Genomic DNA, 25,639 nt, shown 5'->3' with positions numbered 1-25,639 from the left:
ACATGTTTCTCTGACAAACTGGTAATAGTAATATATTTATTTGTAGAAATACAGATGAAAGTTTTGATTATTGTAGTTAAAGGATCTCTTGGGTTGAAACATACTGACATTATTATACCAGGCGAATATAGACAAAAAATATTTAAAAGTATGATTTTTAGTTCTTGATTATTTTTTCTTAATTCTCACACAGGTAAAATGCTTGAGGATTATTGGGGTCCATCTAAGAAAATTCTTGGCGATCTTAAATTCCTTGAAAGCCTGAAGACATTTGACAAGGACAACATTCCACCTGCTGTCATGAAAAGAATCAGAGAAAGGTTTATAGACCATCCAGATTTTCAGCCGTCCATTATTAAAAATGTATCCTCTGCCTGTGAAGGTTTGTGTAAATGGGTTAGAGCCATGGAAGTGTATGAACGTGTAATAAAGGTCGTTGCTCCAAAACGTGAGCGGCTGAGGATAGCCGAAGAAGAATTTGCTGTCCAAATGACTATGCTGAATGTTAAACGTGGAGAGTTAAAAGCTTTGGAGGACAAACTGCAGGCACTGAACGATGAATTTGAAATTATGAATAACAAAAAGGAGGATTTAGAAGACAACATAGAGCTGTGTTCACAGAAACTTGTGCGTGCTGAAAAGCTGATAGGTGGGCTTGGTGGAGAGAAGGACAGATGGACTGAAGCTGCCCGACTTTTAGGAATAAAGTACAAAAATCTAACTGGCGATGTACTTCTGTCATCAGGCACTGTAGCCTATTTAGGGGCTTTTACAGTTGATTATCGTCTGAAATGCCAAAGTGAGTGGCAGATCTTATGTAAAGAGAAGATAATCCCTTGTTCAGATGACTTTTCGCTGAGTACCATATTAGGAGACCCTGTAAAAATCCGTGCTTGGCAAATTGCTGGCCTGCCAGTTGATGCTTTCTCTATTGACAATGGGATAATTACATCAAACTCAAGAAGGTGGCCCTTAATGATTGATCCTCAAGGCCAAGCAAACAAATGGGTCAAAAATATGGAGAAAAGCAACAGACTTGGAGTAATAAAATTATCTGACTCTAACTATGTAAGGATTTTAGAAAATGCCATCCAATTTGGCACCCCAGTCTTATTAGAAAATATTGGTGAAGAGCTAGATCCCATGCTTGAACCAGTACTGCTGAAACAAACATTTAAACAACAGGGAGTAGAGGTCATGAAGTTAGGGGAAAATGTAATTGAGTATTCACATGACTTCAAATTCTATATTACCACTTGTTTGAGAAACCCACACTATCTTCCAGAAATTGCAGTAAAAGTTTGTCTTTTAAACTTCATGATTACACCACTGGGCCTTGAAGACCAATTGCTGGGAATTGTAGCTGCCAAAGAAAAGCCTGAGTTGGAAGAAAAGAAGAACCTGTTGATCGTGGAGAGTGCGCAAAACAAAAAACAACTTAAGGAGATAGAGGACAAAATTCTTGAAGTTTTGTCAGCATCACAGGGAAATATCTTAGAAGATGAAACTGCCATTAAAGTGCTATCTTCTTCTAAAGTGCTTTCAGAGAAAATATCTGTAAAACAACAAATTGCAACCGCAACAGAGAAAGAAATAGATATCACACGAATGGGTTACAAGCCTGTGGCCGTGCACTCATCTATTATCTTCTTTTGCATCTCTGACTTGGCTCACATTGAACCAATGTATCAGTACTCACTAAGTTGGTTCATTAACTTGTACATGCAGTCAATTGCAAACAGTAGGAAGAGTGAAAATGTGGCTAAACGAATTTCAGCTATAACAGAAAACTTCACATTGAGTATCTATAAAAATGTCTGTCGTTCTCTTTTTGAAAAGGATAAACTACTTTTTTCATTGCTTCTCACTGTGGGGATAATGAATGGTAAAGGAGAAATCGATGAAGAAGTGTGGCGTTTTCTGCTAACTGGTGGTGTGGCCCTTGACAATCCGTATCCCAATCCAGCTCTTGAATGGCTATCAGACAAATGCTGGTCAGAGATTGTCCGAGCATCTAATCTGACAAATCTGCTTGCGTTAATGGACCATGTGACTGAAAACATAACAAAGTGGAAAGACATTTATGATTCTGCAAAACCTCATGAAGAGATACTTCCAGATGAGTGGAGTTCCATAAAAGGAATGGATCACTTGATTGTTATCAGATGCTTCAGACCAGACAAAATTATTCCAGCAGTGCAGCAATTCATTACTAATAGAATTGGAAAAACATTTATTGAACCTCCAACATTTGATCTTGCTGGCAGCTACAGTGATTCCCATTGTTGTGCACCTTTGATATTTATTCTTTCACCTGGAGCTGATCCCATGGCAGGTAAACTGATTAGTTGAATTATTAATCCATTAACTGCTACACTTTTGGGGAAACTACAAAATAGGATTTAAAGAAGAAAACATTTAGCCTCTTAATCTAATCAATGAGTTAGATTTCTTTATACTGATATGTAGTATTGAACAATGTAATTGCAAACTGTAATTTTATGCTAATGCAATATATTATATAGAACACGTGCTATAAATGTTTGATGTAGTAACATGTTGTATATTAGTTTTCAAGTCATGAGAAGTTTCCCCTGCTTTTAAGAAAGGAGAGCTTCCATTTCTTTGTGCTTGTTTTGGTTTAAATGGTGACTTGCATTACTGATCATTTTGGGGGTGAAGTTCCTCGGGGGGTTTCCTGCTTGTCTGCTATAACTTCGGTCAAAAAGCCGTGGAAAAGCCAGAGCAACAACCCCTTTTTTGGGATTTCCACGACTCATCTGTCGAAGCTGTGCAGACGAACGAGAGGACCTTTGTGGAAATTCACTCCCTTTAGAATATAAGAAAAAGGAGCAGGAGTAGGCCATTCGGCCCCTCGAGCCTGCTCTGCCATTCAATAAGATCATGGCTGATCTGATCTTGGCCTCAACTCCACTTCCCTGCACGCTCCCCATAACCCTTGACTCCCTTATCGTTAAAAAATGTCTATCTCCACCTTAAATATATTCAATGACCCAGCCTCCACAGTTCTCTGGGGTAGAGAATTCCACAGATTCACGACACTCAGAGAAGAAATTCCTCATCTCCGTTTTAAATGGGCGACCCCTTATTCTGAAACTATGGCCCCTAGTTCTAAGTTCCTCCATGAGGGGAAATATCCTCTCTGCATCTACCCTGTCAAGCCCCCTCATAATCTTATACGTTTCAATAAGATCATCTCTCATGCTTCTAAACTCCAATGAGTATAGGCTCATCCTTTTTTCATAAGACAACCCCTTCATCCCAAGAATCAACCTAGTGAACCTTGACCAAAACTGTACACAGTACTCCAGGTGTGGTCTCACCTATGCCCTGTACAGTTGTTGCAGGACTTTGCTTTTATACTCCATTCCCCTTGCAATAAAGGCCAACATTCCATTTGCCTTCCTAATTACTTGCTGTATCTGCATGCTAACTTTTTGTGTTTCATGTATAAGGACTCCCAGATCCCTCTGTACCGCAGCATTTTGTCATCTCTCTCCATTTAAATAATAATTCGCTTTTTTATTTTTTCTACCAAAGTAGATAACTTCACAGTTTCCCACATTATACTCCATCTGTCAAATTTTTGCCCACTCACTTAGCCTATCTATATCCCTTTGCAGATTCTTTGTCCTCCTCAAAACTTGCTTTCCCATCTATCTTTGTATCATCAGCAAATTTGGCTACATTACACTCGGTCCCTTCATCCAAGTCATTAATATAGATTGTAAATAATTGAGGTGCAGCACTGATCCCTATGGCACCCCACTAGTTAGTTTGCCTACCTGAAAATGACCCATTTATCCTGACTTTCTGTTAGTTAGCCAATCCTCTATCCATGCTAATATATTACCCCTAAACCTGTGAGCTCTTATTTTGTGCAGTAACCGTTTATGTGGCACCTTATCGAATGCCTTCTGGAAATCCAAATACACTACATCTACTGGTTCACCTTTTCCCATTTTTCCAATGACAGATGTTAAACTAACAGGTTTATAGTTTTCTGCTTTCTGTTTACCTCCTTTCTTAAATAGGGGCGTTACATTTGCAGTTTTTCAGTCCGTTGGGACCTCTCCAGAATCCAGGGAATTTTGGTAGATTACAACCAATGCACCCACTATCTCTGCAGCCACTTCTTTTAAGACCCTAAGATGTAGGCCATCGGGTCCAGGGGACTTGTCCACCTTTAGTCCCATTAGTTTGCCTAGTACTTTTTCTCTAGTGATAGTGATTGTTTTAAGTTCTCCCTTCCTATAGCCTCTTGATCTATTATTGGGATGCGTTTAGTGTCTTATACCATGAAGACCGATACAAAATATTTGTTGAAAATCTCTGCCATTTCTCTATTTCCCATTATAAATTCCCCAGTCTCATCCTCTAAGGGACCAACGTTTATTTTTGCTACTCTCTTCCTTTTTATATACCTGTAGAAGCTTTTACTTATACTGTTCATGTTTTGATCTGATCTCCTTATGTGCTGTGCAGTTGAGGAAAAAAGTTTGTGAAAAATCTTAAATTTTCATCCTTGTGAAATGTTTATGGCAGTGTACAGTTTCTAGCTGCATTATGTTTATGAATGCTTTATTCCACACTCACAGGCTTGCTAAAGTTTGCAGATGATGTTGGCATGGGTGGAGAAAACACTCAAACAATATCACTTGGTCAGGGCCAGGGGCCGATTGCTGCACAAATGATAGCAGGTGCTCTTAGAATTGGATCATGGGTCGTATTGCAGAACTGCCATCTTGCAACTAGTTGGATGCCTGCTTTGGAGAAAATCTGTGAGGAAGTGATAATACCAGAAAACACCAACAAAGACTTCAGGTCCAAATTTTTCTATTTCTGTTGAATATTCATCTTATAATATGGTTATTACTTTCATAACTGTAAAGAAGTGGAACACACTTTTTTTCCTGTAAAGTGTTACGCTAATCTATTACTTAAAGGATTTATTGCACAATTCTTGGCCAACTGGAACATCATAGGAACAAGAGTAGGCCATTCAGCCCCTCAAACCTGTTCCGCCATTCAAAGAGATCATGGCTGATCTGTGCCCTAACTCTATATACCCGTCTTTGGCCCATATCCCTTAATACCATTTGTCAACAAAAATTTGTCAATCTCAGATTTAAAATTAACAATTGACCTAGCATCAATTGCCGTTCCCAGAAGAGAGTTCCAAACTTCTACCACCCTTTGGGGTCAAGTTTCGGCCTGAGTTGCTCCTATTTTTTTGGAGCAACTAGTTTAGAATGGAGTATCTTAGAAATTGCAATTCTCGGCATTTAGTTTGCTCCAGTTCTAGTGAGTTAGAACAGTTTCATTTTAGAACAGATTTTTTTTTCCAAAAGGGAGCATGTCCAGCCACTTACACCTCTTTTGCAAGTTTAGGCAGCGAAAACTTACTCCAAACTAACTTAGAATGGAGTAAGTGTAGATTTTTGTACGCTCAGAAAAACTTTGCCTACACTTAGAAATCAAGTGTAAGGAAGGGAGATGGGAAGGGGGGGTTTACAAACATTAAACATATCACTTTTACAAATAAAGAGCCATCATCAACAATAAATGATAAATAAATCAATAAATCAATCAAAAAAAATCAAATAAAAAAAAAATCAAGAAATAAAAAATTAAGTTTCTACTCACCGACTGCAGCACCGCGAGCCCTCCAACAGTGTACTGGGACGCGCCCCCCCCCCCCCCCAGTGTGTCTCTCTCTCTGTCAGTGTCAGTGTCTCTCTGGGGGGAGGGAGGAGAGGGGGGAAGGGGGAAGGGGAGAGGGAAGGGGGGGGGAGAAAGGGAGGGGGAAGGGGTGAGGTGAGGGGAGGGGGAAGGCGTGAGGGATGGGGGGAGAGGAGAGGGATGGGGGGGAGAGGAGAGGGAAGGGGGCAGAGAGGGAGGGGGAGAGGCCGAACGGGCCTGGCCGAAGACTTCGGGCGGGGCCCGCCCCCAGCAAGATGCCGGGCGGGCGGGCCCTGCCGAAGACATGGGGGGGAGAGCGGACCGGATCGGAGCTGAAAGTGGGGGGGGGGCGGGAGCCGGAGCGGAGCGGGAGCTGAAGGGGGGGGTGCAGGAGAGAGCCGGATCAGGAGAACGGGATCTGAATGGGGCGGGGGGGGAGGGGGGGATGTGGGAGAGAGCCGGAGCAGGAGCTGATGAGGAGGGAGGTCCAGTCAATCTTCACTGCCCCAGTGAGCCCATTTGGCCACGGCTAGGGGCGGCGTGCTTTGGGCCCCTCCCACACAGCCTCGGGCGTTTGGAGCTACTGCACATGCGCGCACACTCTAATGCGCATGTGCGGAGGTCCTGGCACTGTTTTCAGCGCCGGGACCTGGCTTCGCCCTCCACAGCTTGTGCTGCGCTGCGCCGAGGGCCTGGAACGTTCCAACAGCGGGAAGAATACCAAGGTAAGTTTTAGGCGCGGTTTTGAGTGCGGAAATCAAGCGTGGCTTGCGGGGCTGCGTCGTTCTAGGCGTGGTCTGAAACTTGACTCCCTTGTGTGTAGAAGTGGTTCCTAACTTCACTTCTGAAAGGCCTGGCTCTAATTTTTAGACTATGCCCCCTCGTCCTAGACTGCCCAACCAGCAGAAATAGTTTCTCTCTATCTATTCTATCAAATCACCCCTTAACCTTCTAAATTCCAGGAAATATAACCCTAGTTCATGTAATCACTCCTCGTAATTTAACTCTTGGAGTCCAGGTATTACTGCATTAGTGTAGATTTTAGAAAGGTGAGGAATGAGCTAACAGAAGTGAGGTGAAAAGAGAAATTAGCATACAGGACTGTAGAGCAAGTGTGATTTTTTTTTACCAAAAGAGATTGCAAAAGAGAAAGAACTTGCTCATATGAGGAAATACAAATGCAGAATTGGAAATTGAAAGTTTTTGTTAGATCATTGCAGATTACAGCACAATATGATAGAAGTGTTTAAAATTATAAATGATGAGACAGTAAATAGAAGCAGTCTGTTTCCAATAGTTGAAGGTCCTTTGGTTCAGAGCTCATAACAGATTTATATTACTGGTAAATCAGTGACCGGGTCTTATCATTTTGTGGCTTCAGTGTCCATCTGTTTACCCAATCTTCTAGATCCAAGGAAGCACTCACAATTTATCCAGTTAGCATAGCTGAATTATGTACTTGCCTTAAGATATCCTTCATATAATTTCATAGATAGACTCTGCATAGATCAGACATGATTTAATTGAATGGTTGGAACAGGCTTGAAGGGCTGAATGGCCGACTCCTGTTCACAGAAGTGAGTATTATTAATTGCAGTGCTATAAACTTTTAGCTTGGGATTTTAGGCTTTTTTAAATGTCAGAGATATAAATGCTAAAGATGCTTCATGGATTTAGTGTGTGAATTATTTCAAAAGCATTTTATGATACCTTTGTCGTATTGTGCTAATTAAAAAGACTTGTCTTTTCAGGTTGTGGCTTACCAGTTACCCATCAGACAAATTTCCTGTCAGTATTCTTCAGAATGGGGTAAAGATGACGAATGAACCTCCAAAGGGCCTCAGGGCAAATATGCTACGTTCATATCTTAATGACCCAATCTCAGATACTGTCTTCTTCAGCAGTTGTGACAAACCCGAAATCTGGGAAAAACTTCTCTTTGGGCTTTGTTTTTTTCATGCTTTAGTACAAGAAAGGAGGAACTTTGGTCCTTTAGGTGAGCCTCCTATATTACAGAAACAGATCATTAAAAAAATACCATGGGATAACTATTTTGTAGTTTAAAAATGACAAATATATCTTTCCCCACGAATGAATATATTTTATATATTCTAGATTCTAAATTGTGTTTTGTCATTTTTTAATGTAATTTTCAGACCAGAGGTAAATAAGCTAATGTTTATTGTAATATATTTGGTTTTAAACATTTAAATCTTTAGGGCGTACTATGAATACATACTTTACTACTATAAATATTTAGTTGCTTTGCAATACAATTTTTTATAGGTTGGAATATCCCTTATGAATTTAATGAGTCTGACCTGCGAATAAGCACGAGACAGATCCAAATGTTTCTGAATGAATATGAAGATGTACCACTAGTAGCTCTAACATACTTAACAGGTACATGATTACATTTGATCATTCAGTTCCTTCACTGGTATTAATTAAAGCATCTGTATCATTACTTGGTTCAAAGTTTATTTTAAACAAATTAATCGAAGTTATTGTCGGTTTTCAAATTGTCAAAATTTGTGCCTTTCTCAATTCCTAAAGGTGAATGTAACTATGGAGGTAGAGTTACAGATGACAAAGACAGGCGTTTGCTTTTATCTCTTCTATCCATTATATACAATAAAGACCTAGTATACCAAGATAATTATAAACTTGCACCTGGCAAGGAATATTTTGTCCCACCACATGGTTCGTATCAGGTAAGCTATCCATTGAAATTAGTTTTTTTATAAGAATTTTGTTACTTAAACTTGAGCATTCTTTAAAAAAAAGGATTCTTATGTTTCTTCGTTACACATCTTAAGTTTATAATACAATTTTCCAGTCTACCTTTCCTTCCTCTGATTAGTAAGTGGAGCAGTGGCACCATGAAATTAGACCATTCATTGTACTACAATATAATTGAGAAAGGGGTAGGCAGATGTTACGCATTCAGGTCTGCCATAGGTACCTCCTTTGCATCAGTTGCTCTTTTAAGTCATTTGTATGTCTTAATTTTATGGGAGTTGATATAGATATATAGAGCCTTTCACAACCTCGGCATGTCCCAAAGTGCTCTACAGCCAATTAAGTATTTTTAAAGTGTAGTCACTGTTGTAATATAGGAAATGTAACAATAGCATTTCTTTATGATCTGAACTCTTACCTTTCATGTGTACATCTCTTCAATCTCCATGTAATCAGCATTGACACAGTGGTAGCACTTTCGCCTCTAAGTGAGAAGGTTGTGGATTCAGGTGCCATTCCAGAGACTTCAGCACAAAATCTAGGTTAACATTCCAGTGCAGTACTGTACTGAGGGAGTGTTGTACTGTCAGAGATGCCGTGAGCCATTAAACTGAGGCCCCGTCTGCCTTCTCATCTGGATGCAAAAGATCCCATGGCACTATTTTGAAGAACAGCAGGGGAGTTCTCCCTGGTGCCAATATTTTTTGTTCAACCAATGTCACTAAAACAAATTATTTGGTCATTATCTCATTGCTGTTTGTGGGACCTTGCTGTGCGCAAATTGGCTACTGTATTTCCAACATTACAACAGTGACTACATTTTAAAATTGGCTATAAAGTGCTTTGGAACATCCTGAGATTGCGAAAGGCACTATATAAATACAATTGCTATCTTTTCTCCAAAGGAGGACCAAATTATTACCAGATGAGGTGAAGTTTGGTTTGAATTTCTCTAAATTGTCGTAAGAACACAAGAAATAGAGCAGGAGTAGGCCATTCGGCCCTTTGAGTCTGGTCTGCCATTCAATAAGATCATGGCTGATCCTTCACCTTCCCGCACTATCCCCATATCCCGAGTCCTTTAATAACCAAAAATCTATCGATCTCGATCTTGAATATACTCAACGACCGAGCATCCTCAGCTCTCTGGGGTACAGAATTTCAAAGATTCACAACTCTTTGACTGAAGAAATTTCTCCTCATTTCATGGCCGACCCCTTATTCTGAGACTGTGACCCCTAGTTTTAAACTCCCCAGCCAGGGAAACATCCTCCTAGCGTCTACCCCATCAAGCCCCTTAAGAATTTTCTATGTTTCATTAAGATCAGCTCTCATTCTTCTAATCTCTAGGGAATATAGGCCTCGTCTACTCAATCTTTCCTCATAGGACAATCCCCTCATCCCAGGAATCTGTCCAGTAAACCTTTGTTGCACTCCTTCTAAAGCAAGTATATCCTTCCTTAAGTAAGGAGACCAAAACTACACAGTACTCCAGGGGTGATCTCACCAAAGCTCTATACTTCCCTACTCTTATACTTCAATCCTTTTATAATAAAGGCCCGTACACCATTTGCTTTCCTAATTGCTTGCTTTACCCGCATGTTAACTTTGTTATTTGTGTACAAGGATACCCAGGTCCCTCTGAATACAAACATTTCCCAGTCTCTCTCTATTTAAAAAATATTCTGCATTTCTAATTTTCCTACCAAAGCGGATAACTTCACACTTCTCCACCTTCCATCTGCCATGTTCTAGCCCACTCAGTTAACCTGTTTATGGGTTCAATTTTCCCCAGTGATTTGTGTCGTTTTTTTGGAGCAGGCTGCTCTTTTTGGCCTAAGTTGAAAAACCACAGTTTCCCCAATCAATTTGCACCAGTGTAAGTCAGTTAATTACGATTTTTTTAGGTCAGTTTTTATTTCAGTCAATGGCGGCATAACCAGCCACCTACGCCATTTAGGGAAGTTTAGCCAGCTGAGTGTTACTCCAGTTGTGCTTAGGCCAGCGTATGTGGCCTCTGCAGAAAAACCTTCCGGAGAGTTAAGGAAATAGGCGCAGCAGACGCCCGGACACACTAAAAGAATTGTAAAACACATAGCAGCAACTTACCTCCAACCCCGCCCGAAGGCTGTCCAGTCCCATTCTCGGTCCCTGGTTCACACACACATACATAGGCTGTCCGGTCCCATTCTTGGTCCCCGGTTCACAGAGAGAGTCAGTCAGTCAGTCTTCAGGGACCGAGAATTGGACCGGACCGGCAAGCCCTTAGGGCGGGGTTAGAGGTAAGTTGCTGCTATGTGTTTTTCAATTCTTTTAATGTGTTGGGAGCTGGCTGTATGTTTCACTTTGCAGCCTCAGCTCGCATTGTCTCCCTGGTTACCATGGCAGCCTGATCTTTTTGCCACAGATCAAGGCTCCACCCCCAAAACTAAAGGTCGGGTGATGCCACACCAAAATGAAACAATCCAACTTAGAATAATTTTTTTTGCCGTACTTAGGTCCCCAAAAATCGGGAGTAGCTCTTTAAGTACGCCAAAAAAATGCTTTGGGGAAAATTGAGCCCTGTATCCTTTTGCAGCCTCAAGTTATCTTTATTATATTCGGGATGCTGGTTCAGATGGCTCATCTAAAAGCTAATACATACCTGTCAGCCCTGTTGTCCTGTAAATTTAACCTCTATAAAGCAAGCTTTAACTTAAACGTACATTTTAAAGTAATACCTAGATCGTTTCTGTGGGAAAATAATTTAAAAGAAAATCCGGAGAGGTGATAGCGGGTAATATACAATTATTATTTTGCACTATTAGCAGTGTTATCCAGTTGATCTATTACATTTGATACTAAAGGGTAGTTTTAAAAAAAAGACATGTCATGGGTAGAGAAGGATGGAGGTTTGAGTTCCACTCTGATCAGTTCCGATCCTAGCTGTACTGAGTGGGACTGAGCTGCAGGAACCTCCCAGCAGAGCATAAGAACATTTGGAGGGGAGACTCACACCTGCATTTTCTTTTGATTCTGGTAGTGGCTGTGGAACATGCCATCTGTGTATGCCTTAGACCAAGTAGACAGAGGATTAAAATACAAAAAAAGGCTAAATATCCTCAAAAAGATAAAATATAAAAACACAAGAGAAGTCTGCAAATGATGAATGTATAGAATAAGCAGTGCCACTGCATGGCTCTACTGTTTTGCAGACCAGCGAGCAGGATTTACTGTCTGTGACTTGAGTTCTTAAAATTAACATACAGCTAATTTGCTCATCCACTGTCTAAGGTGTCTAAGTCGAGACCAAAAAAGGAGAAAAATATGGAGGGGGAGTGAATATTAGGGGGTAACATAATCTCCAAAAAATTGTTTGTTACAAATACTGTACTTAATAAAAAATTTTTATCCTTTCCTTTTACTTGAACACATTTTTATGATTTACTTTTGACTTTTAGTCATACATTGATCATCTGCGAAATCTACCTGCTGTAAGCCATCCAGAGATCTTTGGACTTCATGAAAATGCTGATATCACAAAAGATAACCAGGAGACTAATCAACTTTTTGATGGAGTGCTGCTGACTCTTCCCAGACAGACTGGTGGTGGTGCTAAATCTCCTCAAGTAAGATAATCAAATGAGATGGTATATGATGAAAGATTTGGTATTTTTATCTTTCAAACCTACTGGCGAGCTGTAGTTTTACATCACGTTGAAAAATGGTGCAACTTCAACTTTTGTTTAGTTTAAAAACATATTTGGACTTAATTGTTTATAATTGAAATATATTTACTGACCAATTAATGGTTTGGAACATGGACATTGCAAAAGTTTAGAGATGGGCACTCTCTTTTTGTATAGCCATATTGCTCTGTAATTATTGCAAGCTTTGGAGACATTTTAGATCATGCATGTATGATGACACTCTTTAGGATTTCCATTTGTTCATCATCATGAAATAGTAAAAATACAAAAAGTTTATCTTGAAAGCAAATCATTCAATAATTAAACTTGTGTTTGACTTAACTCATCTTTAGTGAAATAGAGGGTACATTACTGGGATCTGCAGATAAGATAGCTAATTTGTGTACATAGAACTTACACCACGGAAATGGTTCATTTGGCCCAACCAGTCTGCCTAGTGTTTATCCTTCACGTGAGAAAATATTTCTATTCACAATTACCCGCCGTGTTCCCATATCCCCTTTTCCTTCATCCACCTATTCAATCTAATCTTGAATGCTGACAGTTTCTAGCTCAAACACTAACTCCTGGAATTGAATTCCACAGTCTCACAATGCCCTTGATAAAGAAGTTTCTCTTACTCTCTGTTCTAAATCTCTTGCATTTAATCTTAAATCTATGGCTCTTTGTTCTAGACCCCTCAACTACTGGAAACAGCACGTTTCTATCTATAGTCTGTAAGCTTGACCCTGAGTTTCTGGTTGCCTGTCACTTTACTTTCCCGCTTCACTCCCACTCTGATATCTATGTCCTTGGCTTCCTACGCTGCTCCAATGAAGCTCAACGCAAGATCAAGGAACAGCACCTCATCTTTTGTTTAGGCACTTTATAGCCTTCTGGACTCGACATCAAGTTTAACAATTTTTGAATATAACCTCTTCCCGTTTTTGGCTCCCCTTCACACCCCCCCCACCCCAACCTCCGATCTTGTTTTTTTTTCTGTCTCAAATGGCAGCTGGTTATTATTCCGCCATTCACATCTATCCAGGCTAACCATTTTCTAACTTCTGCCATTACCATTTCAATTTGGCCCATCATCTCTTTTATCTCTCTAATCTCTCCTACCTTCCACCCCATCACAGACCTTCCCTTTGGTTCCTTTTTCCTCTCCTCCTTTCAGTGCTCCTTAAGATCTGTTCTTTTTGAACATTTGCCAGTTCTGATGAAAGGTCATCGACCTGAAACGTTAACTCTGTTTTTCTCTCGACCGATGCTACCTGACCCGCTGAGATTTCCAGCATTTTGCTTTTATCTATCCTATCCCATCCTTTAATAATTTTTAAAACTTCAATAATCTGTGTTGTGCCCATGAAAAAAAAACCAATTTCTTAAGTCTTTGTATTTCCTCATACCAGGCAGTATCCGAGTGAATCTGTGTTGTACCCTCTCCAAAACCTCAATATACTTCATACTGCGGAACCCAACACTGCACAGTCTTCTAACTGAAATCTTATTAGGGTTTTATATAAGCTCATCATTAACTCTTGGCTTTTATATTCTATACCTTTTAATTAAAACGTACAATTCCATTAGCTTTTCTTTTTACAGTCTTATGGTGCTGCCTTTAATGTCGTTCAAACCTGTAGCCCCAAATCCCTCTGCTCTTCTACAGCACCAAGCCTATTTCCATTCAGTGTTAGTTTGGTAGTGAATATTACATCCAAGATTAACCTGAATTGTTTATATGATCTGATTACGTCAATTTAAAAAAACTGTATCAGAGTTTTTAGTCCAACGGTGCACAATTTGTTCATTGTGGATCCTGCCTCCAAAATGGACAGTGTGACCTGGGAGTGAAAGGAAAAAGGCTTTGTAAAGTGCCTTAAAGTTAAAAAGGATTAAAGATTAGAGATAGAATGGAGCATATTGCATAGAAATAAAGTGAAATTAAAATAATATCTACAATCTTTGTTATGCCTAATGCTACAAAAATAGTTCATTGGCTATAAAGCATCTTGGGACATCCTAAGGTTGTGAAAGGTGCTTATATAATGCAAGTTCTTTCTTTGTTTACATTTTTTGACTGCTTTAGGGTTAATATTACTGTAATAAGTGTACTCCTGACAATTGAATAGCTTTATTATTAGGATTTGTTTTGGGGGCACAGTATGCGAACCAAAAATATTTTAAAAGATAAAGATCTGTCCAAGGAAATTTGAATTTCCAAAAGATTTAATGACAAAAATAATCAAAAAACTGACAGTTACTTGTTATTATTTGTATTGAAAATGGTATATAAAAAAAGCATCTTCTAATGAATTTGCATAATAATTTCAGGAAGTCGTTGAAGATCTTGCTGCAGACATTATGTCCAAACTACCTGCTGACTTTCATTTGGAAAACGTGATGAAGATATATCCAGTGGTGTATGCAGAGTCCATGAACACAGTACTCAGACAAGAACTTATTAGATTCAACAGGTGTGCAACAAAAATGTGTTTTCTGTACAAAAACCCAAGTTTCATCCAAAAACTAATGCTGCACGTAGTAAAGCATATCAAGATGGTGATTTATTACTTGGGAGTAAAATATCCTCACCTGTGCAAGTTTTAACCAATTTCAATAGAGGATCTGTCGTGAACAGATTGAATTTTGAATCAAATCCATCCTTACTTGCCAGTTAGAAAATGGCAGACCAGGTGTTCGGAATATAGGCTGATATTTGGAGGAATTTTAATGGAGCAGTGGCAGCAACAGGCCATCAGCGATTTGAATTGTTGGGTCTCATTTAAATGTCGGTCCACTTACTGCCCTGCCCGGGCATAGAGCAGAAGAGGCCACAGAGCAGCTTTCAGCTGTCGAAGGTTGGTTGGCTTTGGCCGCCCACTGGCGTGCAGGCAAGTGACAGGGAAAGGATTTCATGGGGGTGTGTTCTAGGACAGGGGAGACTATGACTATCCTTGTGGGGCCCAGAGGAACACTCTTACTCCAAAGATAAGTTTCTGACTTACCTTTTGGGACTCTGTTCTTCCTGATATCTGCCGGCCTGCTTTCACGTGACGTAAAAGCCGTGGCAGCTTGTGCACTGAAAGCTTGGTTTAAACTGCAATTCGTAGAATCATAGAAATTTACAGCACGGAAGGAGGCCATTTTGGCCAATTGTGTCCGCGCCGGCTTACAAAGAGCTATCCAACCTAATCCCACTTTCCAGCTCTTGATCCATAGCCCTGTAGGTTATGGCACTTCAAGTGCACATCCAAGTACTTTTTAAATGTGATGAGGGTTTCTGCCTCTACCACCCTTTCAGGCAGTGAGTTTCTGATCCTCACTACCCTCTGGGTGAAGAAATTTCCCCTCAGATCCTCTCTAAACCTACCAATTATTTTAAATCTATGCCCCCTGGTTGTTGACCCTTCTTTCCTCATAGCAAAAGTTCTCCAGTCATAAATCTCTTTTGTACTCTCTCTTGTGCAATCACATCTTTCCTGCAATGTGGTGACCAGAACTACACGCAGTACTTTAGCTATGGCCTAGCTAGTGTTTTATACAGTTCAAGCATAACATCCCTGCTCTTGTGTTCTGTGCCTCGACTAATAAAGGCAAATATTCCGTATGCCTTCTTAACCACTTTATCTACCTGGCCTGTTACCTTCAGGGATCTGTGGATTCTATGGTCCCTGTTCTTTTACACTTCTCAGTGTTGCACCATTTAATGTGTATTCCCTTGCCTTGTTAGACCTCCCCAAATTCATTACCTCACACTGCTCCGGATTGAATTCCATTTGCCAATGTTCTGCCCACATGACAAGTTCATTAATATCTTCCGGCAGTCTACAGCTTTCTTCTTCATTATCAACCACACAGCTGATTTTAGTACCATCTGCAAACTTCTTAATCATACCCCCTACATTCAAGTCTAAATCATTGATATATACAGGTGCAGTGTAGAGAATCCCGAATTCCGAAACGATCGGTCGCAGGGTCATCCGGAATCTGGACCTGCCAACCTCGGGCCTTGCCCCGCTCGCCTCACCTCGGGGCCTCATCAGCGGGGCTGGCTAAGCCCCTTAATACTTCCTCTCTCGCAATGTTTGTTTATTCTAATATTTCACATTCCTCCTCCCTGACAGCAGTGTCTGCACCGCCCCTCTCTTTTGTGAAAACAGATGCAAAGTATTCATTAAGAACCATATCCATGTCTTCCACCTCCACACACAGCTTAACTTTATGGTCTCTAATAGGCCCTAGTCTATCTTTAGTTATCCTCTTGCTCTTAATGTATTTATAAAATATCTTTGGGTTTTCTTTGATTTTACTTGGCAAAATTTTTTCATGCTCTCTCTTTGCTTTCCTTTTTAATTGCACCCCTGCAATTTCTATATTCCTCTAGAATTTCTACAGTATTGAGCCCCGTCATAAGCCTTCCTTTTTTAAATTCTATCCTGTATGTCCCTTGACATCCAGAGTGCTCTAGATTTGTTAGTCCCACCATTTCACTTTAAGGGAACATACTTGCTCTGAACCCTCAGGATCTCCTCCTTGAATGCCTCCCACTGCTCTGACACTGATTTACCTTCAGGTAGCTGTTTCTAGTCCACTTTGGTTAAATCCCATCTCGGCTTAGCAAATTTGGCTTTTCCCCAATTAAGAACTTTTATTCCTGGTCTATCTTTGTCCTTTTCCATAATTACCCTAAATCTAACTGAATTATTATCACTAGCACAAAAATTCTCTCCCACTGATACCCTTTCATTCCCTAAAACTAAGTCCAGAACCGCGTCCTCCCTTATTGGGCTTGTTACATACTGGCTAAAAAAAAGTTCCCCTGAATGCATTTTAGGAATTCCGCACCCTCTATACCTTTCACACTAATTTCATCCCAGTTAATATTAGGGTAGTTGACATCCCCTACTATTACTGCCCCATAGTTTTTGCACTGCTCAAAATGTGCCTACATATTTGCTCTTCTATCTCCCTCTGATTGTTTGGGGGTCTATAGTACACTCCTGGCAGTGTGATCGCCCCTTTTTTTGTTCTTCAGTTCAACCCAAATGGCCTCATTTGATGGTCTTTCTATCATCATCCTTCCTCACAGCTGTAATTGTTTCTTTAATCAATACTGCGACCCTCCTCTCCTTTTTTACCCCGCTCTCTATCCTGTCTGAAAACTCTGTAACCAGGAATGTTGAGCTGCCATACCTGCCTGCCCCTGCCCTTCTTTCAGCCATGTCTCAGTAATAGCTAGAATATCATACTCCCAAGGTGTCTATCTGTACTCTCAGCTCATCTGCCTTATTCCCTATACTCCTTGCATTAGAGTATATACCTAATATATCTCCACTTATCTGTAGAATAACTCCACGAGGCCTAGTGCTGTGCTTGAACTGCTGTGACCTTGGTCTCTTTATTGTAACTGCAGAGTGCCTTCACCGTGTGGTGACCAGCCTTTTATACAGCTCCTGTCTGGGCCTCCCACAGTTGCACCCTCTAGTGGTACCAGCATAGTATATACACAGTATACATATATGAATATTCCCCCCCAAAGTCTTTGATGCGAGTCAGTTACAGGTTGAGGCGATCCGGAACTCTGCGCTCCCTGGTTGATCGTCTGAGTGTCACTTCTGGCATGGGTGAGTTGGTCAGGCCACTGCTGTCTTGCAGCGCTGTTGGTCTGACTGGACTGTTGGAGATGGTGGGATCATTCTCGTGGTTGGCAGCTAGGTCTGTTGCTGATTGGGTGTGTGTAGGTGGATCGCTTAAGGTAAGATCCTCTCCCGGTAGTTCCTGGTTACCTGTAAATCACAATTTGGTCTGGTCCAAATGCTTTCTGCACGTTTGCCCGTTAAGCAGTTTGACAACAAACACTCTATTCCCCTTCTTGGCTAAAACAGTGCCAGCGACTCATTTGTGACCGTGACCATGATTCAGCACAAACACTGGGTTGTTTATAATGATGTCACGTGATACAGCTGCGCGATCATGGTACATGTTTTGCCGATAATGCCTGGTTTCCACCTGATCGTTGTCAGGGTGGACTAAGGAGAGCCTGGTTTTGAGTGCACGTTTCATTAGTAACTCTGCAGGGGGGACCCCCGTAAGCGAGTGAGGTCGTGTCCTGTAATTGATCAGCACCCGGGATAGGCGGGTTTGTAAGGAGCCTTCCGTGACGCGTTTCAAGCTCTGCTTTATGGTTTGGACTGCACGCTCCACTTGGCCGTTGGATGCGGGCTTGAACGGGGCCGACCTGACATGCTTGATGCCATTGTGGGTCATGATTTCCTTGAATTCCAAGCTGGTGAAACACAGACCATTGTCACTGATCAGAATGTCGGGCAAGCCATGGGTGATGAACATGGCCCTGAGGCTTTCAATGGTGGCGGTGGACGTGCTGGATGCCATTATTACACATTCGATCCACTTAGAGTAGGCATCCATTACAACAAAGAACATTTTTCCTAGAAAGGGGCCCGCATAAATCTACGTGGATCCTGGACCATGGTTTTGAGGGTCAGGACCACAGACTGAGTGGAGCATTCCTGGGGGCATTGCTCAATTGTGAGCAAGTGTTACACTGACGCACGCACGACTCCAAGTCCGAGTCAATGTGGGGTCACCAGACGTGGGCCCTGACGATAGCCTTCATCATAACTAAGACTGGGTGGGTACTGTGTATGTCGCGTGTGAAGGTTGGCCCTGCCTTTTTTTGGCAGGACGACGCAGTTGCCCCATAAGAGGCAATCCTATTGGATGGACATTTCGTCTTTACGACGGTGAAACGGCTTTATCTCGTCTTGCATTTCTCTTGGGACCGCTGACCAGCCCCCATTGAGGACACAACTTTTTGCAAGAGATAACACAGGGTCCTGGTTGGTCCAGGTCCTGATCTGGCGGGCCGTTACGGGTGACCCTTTGCTTTCGAAGACGTCCATGACCAGGCACAGGGCTGCCGGCTGCGCCATTTCCACCCCGGTGGTGGGCAACGGTAGCCGGCTGAGGGCATCGGCGCAGTTCTCAGTGCCTGGCCTGTGGCGGATCGTATAATTGTAGGCCGACAGTGTTCGTGCCCATCTTTGGATTCGCGACGAAGCATTGGTGTTTATGCCTTTGCTTTCCGAAAACAGTGGTCGGTTTCTAACTCGAACCCAAGACCAAACAAATACTGGTGCATTGTTTTTTTACCCCATAGACACAGGCCAAAGCCTCCTCCTCGACCATGCTGTCGGCTCTTTCGGCCTTGGATAGACTTCTAGACGCATATGCAACCGGTTGGAGTTTGCCCGCTACATTTGCTTGCTGTAAAACACACCCGACACCATACGATGACGCGTCACATGCTAAAACTAGACGTTTATCTGGGTCATACCATACAAGCAACTTGTTCGAACACAGCAAGTTTCTGGCCTTTTTGAAGGCGGCCTCTTGATTTTGACCCCAAACCCCATCGTCTCCCTTGCGTAGCAACTTGTGCAACGGTTCAAGCAAGGTGCTCAACCCTGGAAGAAAGTTACTGAAATAGTTGAGGAGTCCCAGGAACGAGCGCAGCTCTGTTACATTTCGTGGTCTGGGTGCATTCTTGATGGCCTCTGTCTTCAAGTCCATGGGCCTAATGCCGTCTACCACAATGTGGTGCCAGGAAGACACACTTGGATCGTTTCAGCCAGAGTCCAACTCTGTTTAGTCGACTTAAAACCTCTTGCAGGTTGTGCAGGTGTTCGGTGGTGTCGTGACCAGTGATTAGGATGTCATTCTGAAATGCAACGGTGCGTGAAACCGATTTCAACAGACTCTCCAAGTTCCTTTGGAAGATGGCTGCAACCGAGCGAATCACGAACGGGCACCTGTGATACAAAAACAGTCCCTTGTGCGTGTTAATGCACGTTAATTTTTACGACGACTCAGCCAGCTCCTGGGTCATGTAAGCGGAGGTTAGATCCAGCTTGGTGAACGTCTTTCACCCTGCTTATGTCGCAAAGAGATCAGGCTTTGGGTAGCGGATACTGGTCCTGTAATGAAACTCGGTTGATCGTTACCTTGCAGTCGCCGCAGATTCGGACCGTGCCATCGCTCTTTAGTACCGGAACAATCGGGCTGGCCCATTCGTTGAATTCGACTGGTGATATGATTCCCTCACCTTGAAGTCTATCCAATTCAATCTCCACTTTCTCCCTCATCATGTAAGGGATCGCTCGAGCCTTGTGATGAACAGGCCATGCCTCGGGGACCAAGTGGATCTGCACTTTGGCGCCTGTAAAGTTGCCGATGCCTGGTTCAAATAAGGATGGGAACTTGCTCAGCACTTGAGCACAGGAAGCGTCGTCCACTGAAGAAACTGCTTTGACATCTTCCCCATCCAGCTTCTGCCAAGCAGCGTTGACCCGTCGCCTGGTACAACTCACAGTGGCAATTCATGTATCTCTCCATCATAGGATATTTTTACGTTCGCACTGCCGACAACTGGGATCAGTTCCTTGGTGTAAGTGCACAGCTTTGTCTGAATCGGGCTCAGTTCCTCGTTGCCCCACAGCCTCTCAAATGCCTTCTGGCTCATAAATGACTGACTCGCCCCCGTGTCCAACTCCATGGAAACAGGAAAGCCATTTATCTTGACTTTCATCATCATGGGGGGACTTTTGGTAATGAAGGTGTGCACCCCGTGCACTGCTTCCTCGGGCTGAGTCGCCTCTCTAGCTTCTACTTGATCCTTGCTGGATCGAAAACCTCCTGCCGACTCCTCTGCCACATTTCGAGTCGCAGTTCTTCTGCACATTCGCTGTGGGTGGCTCTTTTGGCCGCAGCCTTTGCACACAGTGTCTGAACAGAGGGGCCCGATGGTTACCCCCGCAACACCAGTATGTTAAACGATTCACATTTACACCCCTTGGCGGAATCTGAGTCGGACTAATTCTTTGATCAACAGTTATTTTCTGCACAGTATTTGCCAGTGAGTTTTGATTCTGGGAGAATCTCAACGTTGAGGTCGTGAACGCCGAGCTTAAGGTGATGGTCCGCTTCACGTTCCATCCCATCGCGAAAACGTCCCGCACCACGTTATTGAGTTTGCCAAATTCGCATGGTTCCACGAGCCTTCGTAGGTCTGTGACATATTCTGCTAAATCCTGGCCCTCGGTGCGGCGGAGTGTGTAGAAGCGATACCTGGCCAGCGAAACCCGAGTAAAGGCTTCATCCTCTAAACTTTTCTAAACTACCAATGGCAGCCATCTCTGCGTGTAAGTCCGTGATCCGTACTCGTCGCCAGTTAATATGTCTCCACTTATCTGTAGAATAACTCCACGAGGCCTAGTGCTGTGCTTGAACTGCTGTGACCTTGGTCTCTTTATTGTAACTGCAGAGTGCCTTCACCGCGTGGTGACCAGCCTTTTATACAGCTCCTGTCTGGGCCTCTCACAGATGCACCCTCTAGTGGTACCAGCATAGTATATACACACACACACACAGAGTATACATTTATGACAATACCATTTAGCACTGCCAAACTCCCTTGTTGTCTATTTTCTAGCCCTTGGTTCTTGTCTTCCAAATTCACTTTCTACTTTCCAATTTCAGCTTTGCTTCTCTCCCTTCTGAATTAACAAAATGGCATTGATTTCAATGGTGGCAAGATGCAGCATCAGAAAAAGAAGTTAAAAAATTCAGAAAATTGTGTTAAGGATGAATGAAATACTAATTCTGTCATGAAGGGTTTAATGAGAATACACTACATTTGCGTTGATATATTTTGTGAAAACATTTTACATACTGCAGAATCTTCTCTTTCAGACTCACCAACGTTGTACGTAGCAGTCTTATAAACATACGTAAGGCTATTAAAGGTCTTGTGGTAATGTCTGTTGAACTGGAGAATGTGTTTGACAGTATGCTACTGGGCAAAGTTCCAACCATGTGGGCAGCCAAATCCTACCCATCTCTGAAACCCCTTGGCAGTTATATGGTGGACCTTCTTACAAGGTTACATTTTTTCCAGGTACTATATATTTACTTAAAATGTTAGCAAATATTGTAGAATGTCTCACTCGAGTGAAGGACCTCAATTTTCATGGATACATACTGTAATAATTGATTTACATTGCTGGCTATCGGAAGAGATATGCTTTCTTAAAGGAAAATTAATTAATATAAAGTTGTCTCAATATTGGGCTATTTTAATACAAACATATGATCTATAAGATGTATAGATACAGTTTGTCAAAATTGATGCCTCAAACAATGTCAACATTACTAGAATATAGCTGTGCATCTCTATGGCTGCCTTGCTATGCACAACAAATGCTTTGCATAAAACATTCAATATTAATTGCAAACTAAGAATCATATCAAGAATTACAATAATGATTTATAAGATACACAACTAAAACTACTACTTTTTACCCATTACACATTTTGTTTTATGCTGGAGGAAAAAAAGCAAAGATCATAAACTAGCCCCCTTTCACTCAAATATCATGAATTTCTATGGTCTGTGGGAACTTATAGCCATTTGCGGCAGTTAAAGAGGGAATCCCCTCACCAAGGCTCCTTAAAAAATTAAAGACAGTTAAAATAATTAACAACATATATATAGAAAATGAAAGTTAAGATTTTTGTCTGGACAGTAAATGATACCAGGGAATGGCAAGGAAACTGGGTTGTAATAGTCAGAAATTAAATGCAAGGAGCTTGCAATATATTGCTGAAACATCCTGGGTTAATGACTGCAATTCTATTGTGTGTTAATGTAATTTCAGTTTTGCAGAGTACACATCTAAAAGAAGAAAATTTATATATTTTAAAAAAATAGCTATTGATGGTTAGACTTTCTCCATGGGGAATTACTTTCAAATGTAGCTCAATATGTGAAACTAGTGAAATTTAAAAAGCAAGGATGTGATATTTCCACTGTGCATTATAAGATAGTAAAAAGCTATTTAATGGAAATGCCTTACTTCATGGTTTGATATAAATGTAATAATAATGCCATTTTGTTAATGTCTTTTGTATATAGGATTGGATCAATAAAGGGCCACCCAATGTATTCTGGTTATCTGGATTCTATTTTACTCAATCTTTCTTGACTGGTGTCTCTCAGAATTATGCAAGAAAATATACCATACCCATTGATCACATTGGATTTGAATTTGAGGTAAGGTATTTCCCTTCCCTATCATATTTTTCCCTTGTTCCCTCGCCAAGACATTTAGGAATAGACTTTCCCCAAAGTCCTCACCGCCTATTTGCCGCCCAGAAAAGACCGCTAAGCTTAATTAATTAATGCTGGTGAAACTTTCCATTAATGAGGTAAATAAAACTACCCAGCAAGAAATTGGTTCTTACACCAAGATTCTCGACGGTTTTTGGGCGGTTACAGCTGAAACGAACGAGAACAGGTGGTTCTTAAAATGTTTTAAATAATTTAGTCCGAGGCTGCGGTTGGGCCTAGGGAGGGGGGAAATCTTTTGGATAGTGAAAAAATATTTTTAGAGAGTTTTAAAGCTAATCGCGTTTTACAATTTAAAAAAAAGAACCTTTAACTTATCTTTCTTTGCAGAATATTCACCTATCGCCCTGTTTCAGACTGCTTCCCGTGGACGGTTCCCACGGCAATCTGAACAGGCTTCCGTCGAGGCTAAATTTGCATCCTGGCGCTTCTCTCAGCAGTGCACATCGGCGGTTTTGCTCCCAGCGGTCATTTCGCAATGTGGGCGGTCCCATTCAAAAGGTAAAGGGGAAACTTTCGCCGGGTGGTTTCTCTCAGAAAAACAGCTGTACCGCTGAGAAAACCACCAAAAATGAAGGTGAAAGTCTCCCCCTTTATTCTTGTTTGGGTATGGTTCTGATGGAGCCAGTCACTTTCCATTATGAACATAGTGAATATGAGCAAGATATTCAATCATTGGTCGTTGTGATAGCATGTTTACATTTAATACATGTGTACTTGTTCAAAACATGTTTTGTAATTAAAATAATCTTCAGTGAACATGTTATTCCTTCCTTTGTAAAGTTTTCCTATTATGTAAGCCTATTGTTCTTGGCATCTTGCCAAAATGGCTTGTTTTTTTGCAGAAATATATTACCCAAGATTTGTTTCTGTTGTATTTTCTAGGTCATGAAAGAAGAAAATATCATCGATCAAAAAGCAGGAGATGGAGCCTATGTTAAGGGTTTGTTTTTGGAAGGTGCTCGCTGGGATAGGGCAAAGATGGTTATTGGGGAGTCATTTCCCAAAATTCTGTTTGATACTATGCCCATTATCTGGCTTAAACCAGGAGTCAGTGCAACTTTTCTGCATCAAAATATCTATTATTGTCCAGTCTATAAAACCAGTGCTCGCAGAGGTACCTTATCCACAACTGGTCACTCTACAAATTACGTTCTTTCAATCGAGCTTTCATCAGATCAACCAGAACAGCACTGGATAAATCGTGGTGTGGCAGCTCTTTGCCAACTGGATGACTAAATGTCTTGTTATTGACTATCTAAATATAAGAACTGATTATGTATATTCACCTTGTTGAAGCTGGGAAGTAGAAGTAAATAATTTGATGTCAAATAGCATTTTTGCACACACTGTTCATTTACTCAGATACAAATCAATGATGAATTTGTCATTGATAAAATATTAAATGATTCATGTTTAACAAAAAATGTTGTGATTAAAAGCCGAATGCGCAACATAAATCTGAAGGGAGAAAAAAAATAATTGAGTTTGTTTTCATCTATCCCTAATTTTAACATTTTGTTTACATGCACTTTGTTCAAATGAAAAGTGTTTCACAGAAGCCATATGCATATTTTGGATGCAAGAACTAATACAATTATTTTGCACAATCTGTTCTTTCAGGCTAAAGGCATGAAATAATACATATACTGAGTGGATTCAATGAGACACAAATAAAATGTTTATTTCCAATTACTGTACTACATTTTCTGAACTGCAAGATTACAGAAATTTCAGCAACATTGAGACCATTGGTGTCATCATGCCTGTACATTTATACAGAATGAGTTTGGATAAAAATATCTAATCACCTGTTTACAAGACTGAATTGAACTCAAAGATCACCACTCAGTTCCCATCATGTTGCACTTAGCTGGCTAACCAATCTCTAATAATAATTTATATCTCAAAATGCATATAGTTCAACCCATGAGCTGTACCCATTAGGTAAGACTTTAGGGTGTAGAAATTCACCTCCGCTCGAAATGGGGTGCACCTACCGTTTTTGAAGTGATCTAGCCGCCTCAATGGATGCGGCTGCCCATCCGTTGAAATTCAGCTCTTCGTGGCTTTTTTTCCAGCAGGGCGGAAGTGGATGGTCATGGGGGAGGAGCGAAGTGGCCATCACTAGATGGGACGGAATGTCCGCCGCCGTCAGTCATCAGTGCCGTGCTGATGACGTCATCGTGCTGGCACGTCACAATATCTCTTCTTCAGTTAAAGGGGAGAGCCGCTGCAAACTCTGCATTCATTTTAGTTAGGTCCACTGGGCCACCAGGGAGGATGCCGGGCCAGTGGCCTGGCACCCAAGAGG

The 25,639-nt window shown here is 41.5% G+C and overlaps 1 protein-coding gene across 5 annotated transcripts in view; it reads left to right on the top strand.

Moving 5' to 3' along the window:
* Positions 1–24,989, top strand: part of dnah3 (dynein axonemal heavy chain 3) — a 292,437-nt gene extending 267,448 nt beyond the window's left edge. For all 5 annotated transcript variants that reach the window (XM_070900963.1, XM_070900965.1, XM_070900961.1 and 2 more), the window contains 10 exons: positions 194–2,335; positions 4,620–4,845; positions 7,455–7,699; positions 7,990–8,106; positions 8,260–8,417; positions 11,886–12,053; positions 14,451–14,593; positions 21,891–22,095; positions 23,113–23,250; positions 24,211–24,989. In XM_070900963.1, the coding sequence (XP_070757064.1) occupies positions 194–2,335; positions 4,620–4,845; positions 7,455–7,699; positions 7,990–8,106; positions 8,260–8,417; positions 11,886–12,053; positions 14,451–14,593; positions 21,891–22,095; positions 23,113–23,250; positions 24,211–24,564 (3,896 nt within the window). In that variant the 3' untranslated portion in view covers positions 24,565–24,989. The remainder of the gene's footprint in view (positions 1–193; positions 2,336–4,619; positions 4,846–7,454; positions 7,700–7,989; positions 8,107–8,259; positions 8,418–11,885; positions 12,054–14,450; positions 14,594–21,890; positions 22,096–23,112; positions 23,251–24,210) is intronic.
* Positions 24,990–25,639: the final 650 nt, after the last annotated feature.

Source organism: Pristiophorus japonicus, chromosome 15, assembly GCF_044704955.1.
Source record: "Pristiophorus japonicus isolate sPriJap1 chromosome 15, sPriJap1.hap1, whole genome shotgun sequence".
Taxonomy (NCBI): domain Eukaryota; kingdom Metazoa; phylum Chordata; class Chondrichthyes; family Pristiophoridae; genus Pristiophorus; species Pristiophorus japonicus.
This window is presented reverse-complemented; position numbering and strand designations above follow the sequence as displayed.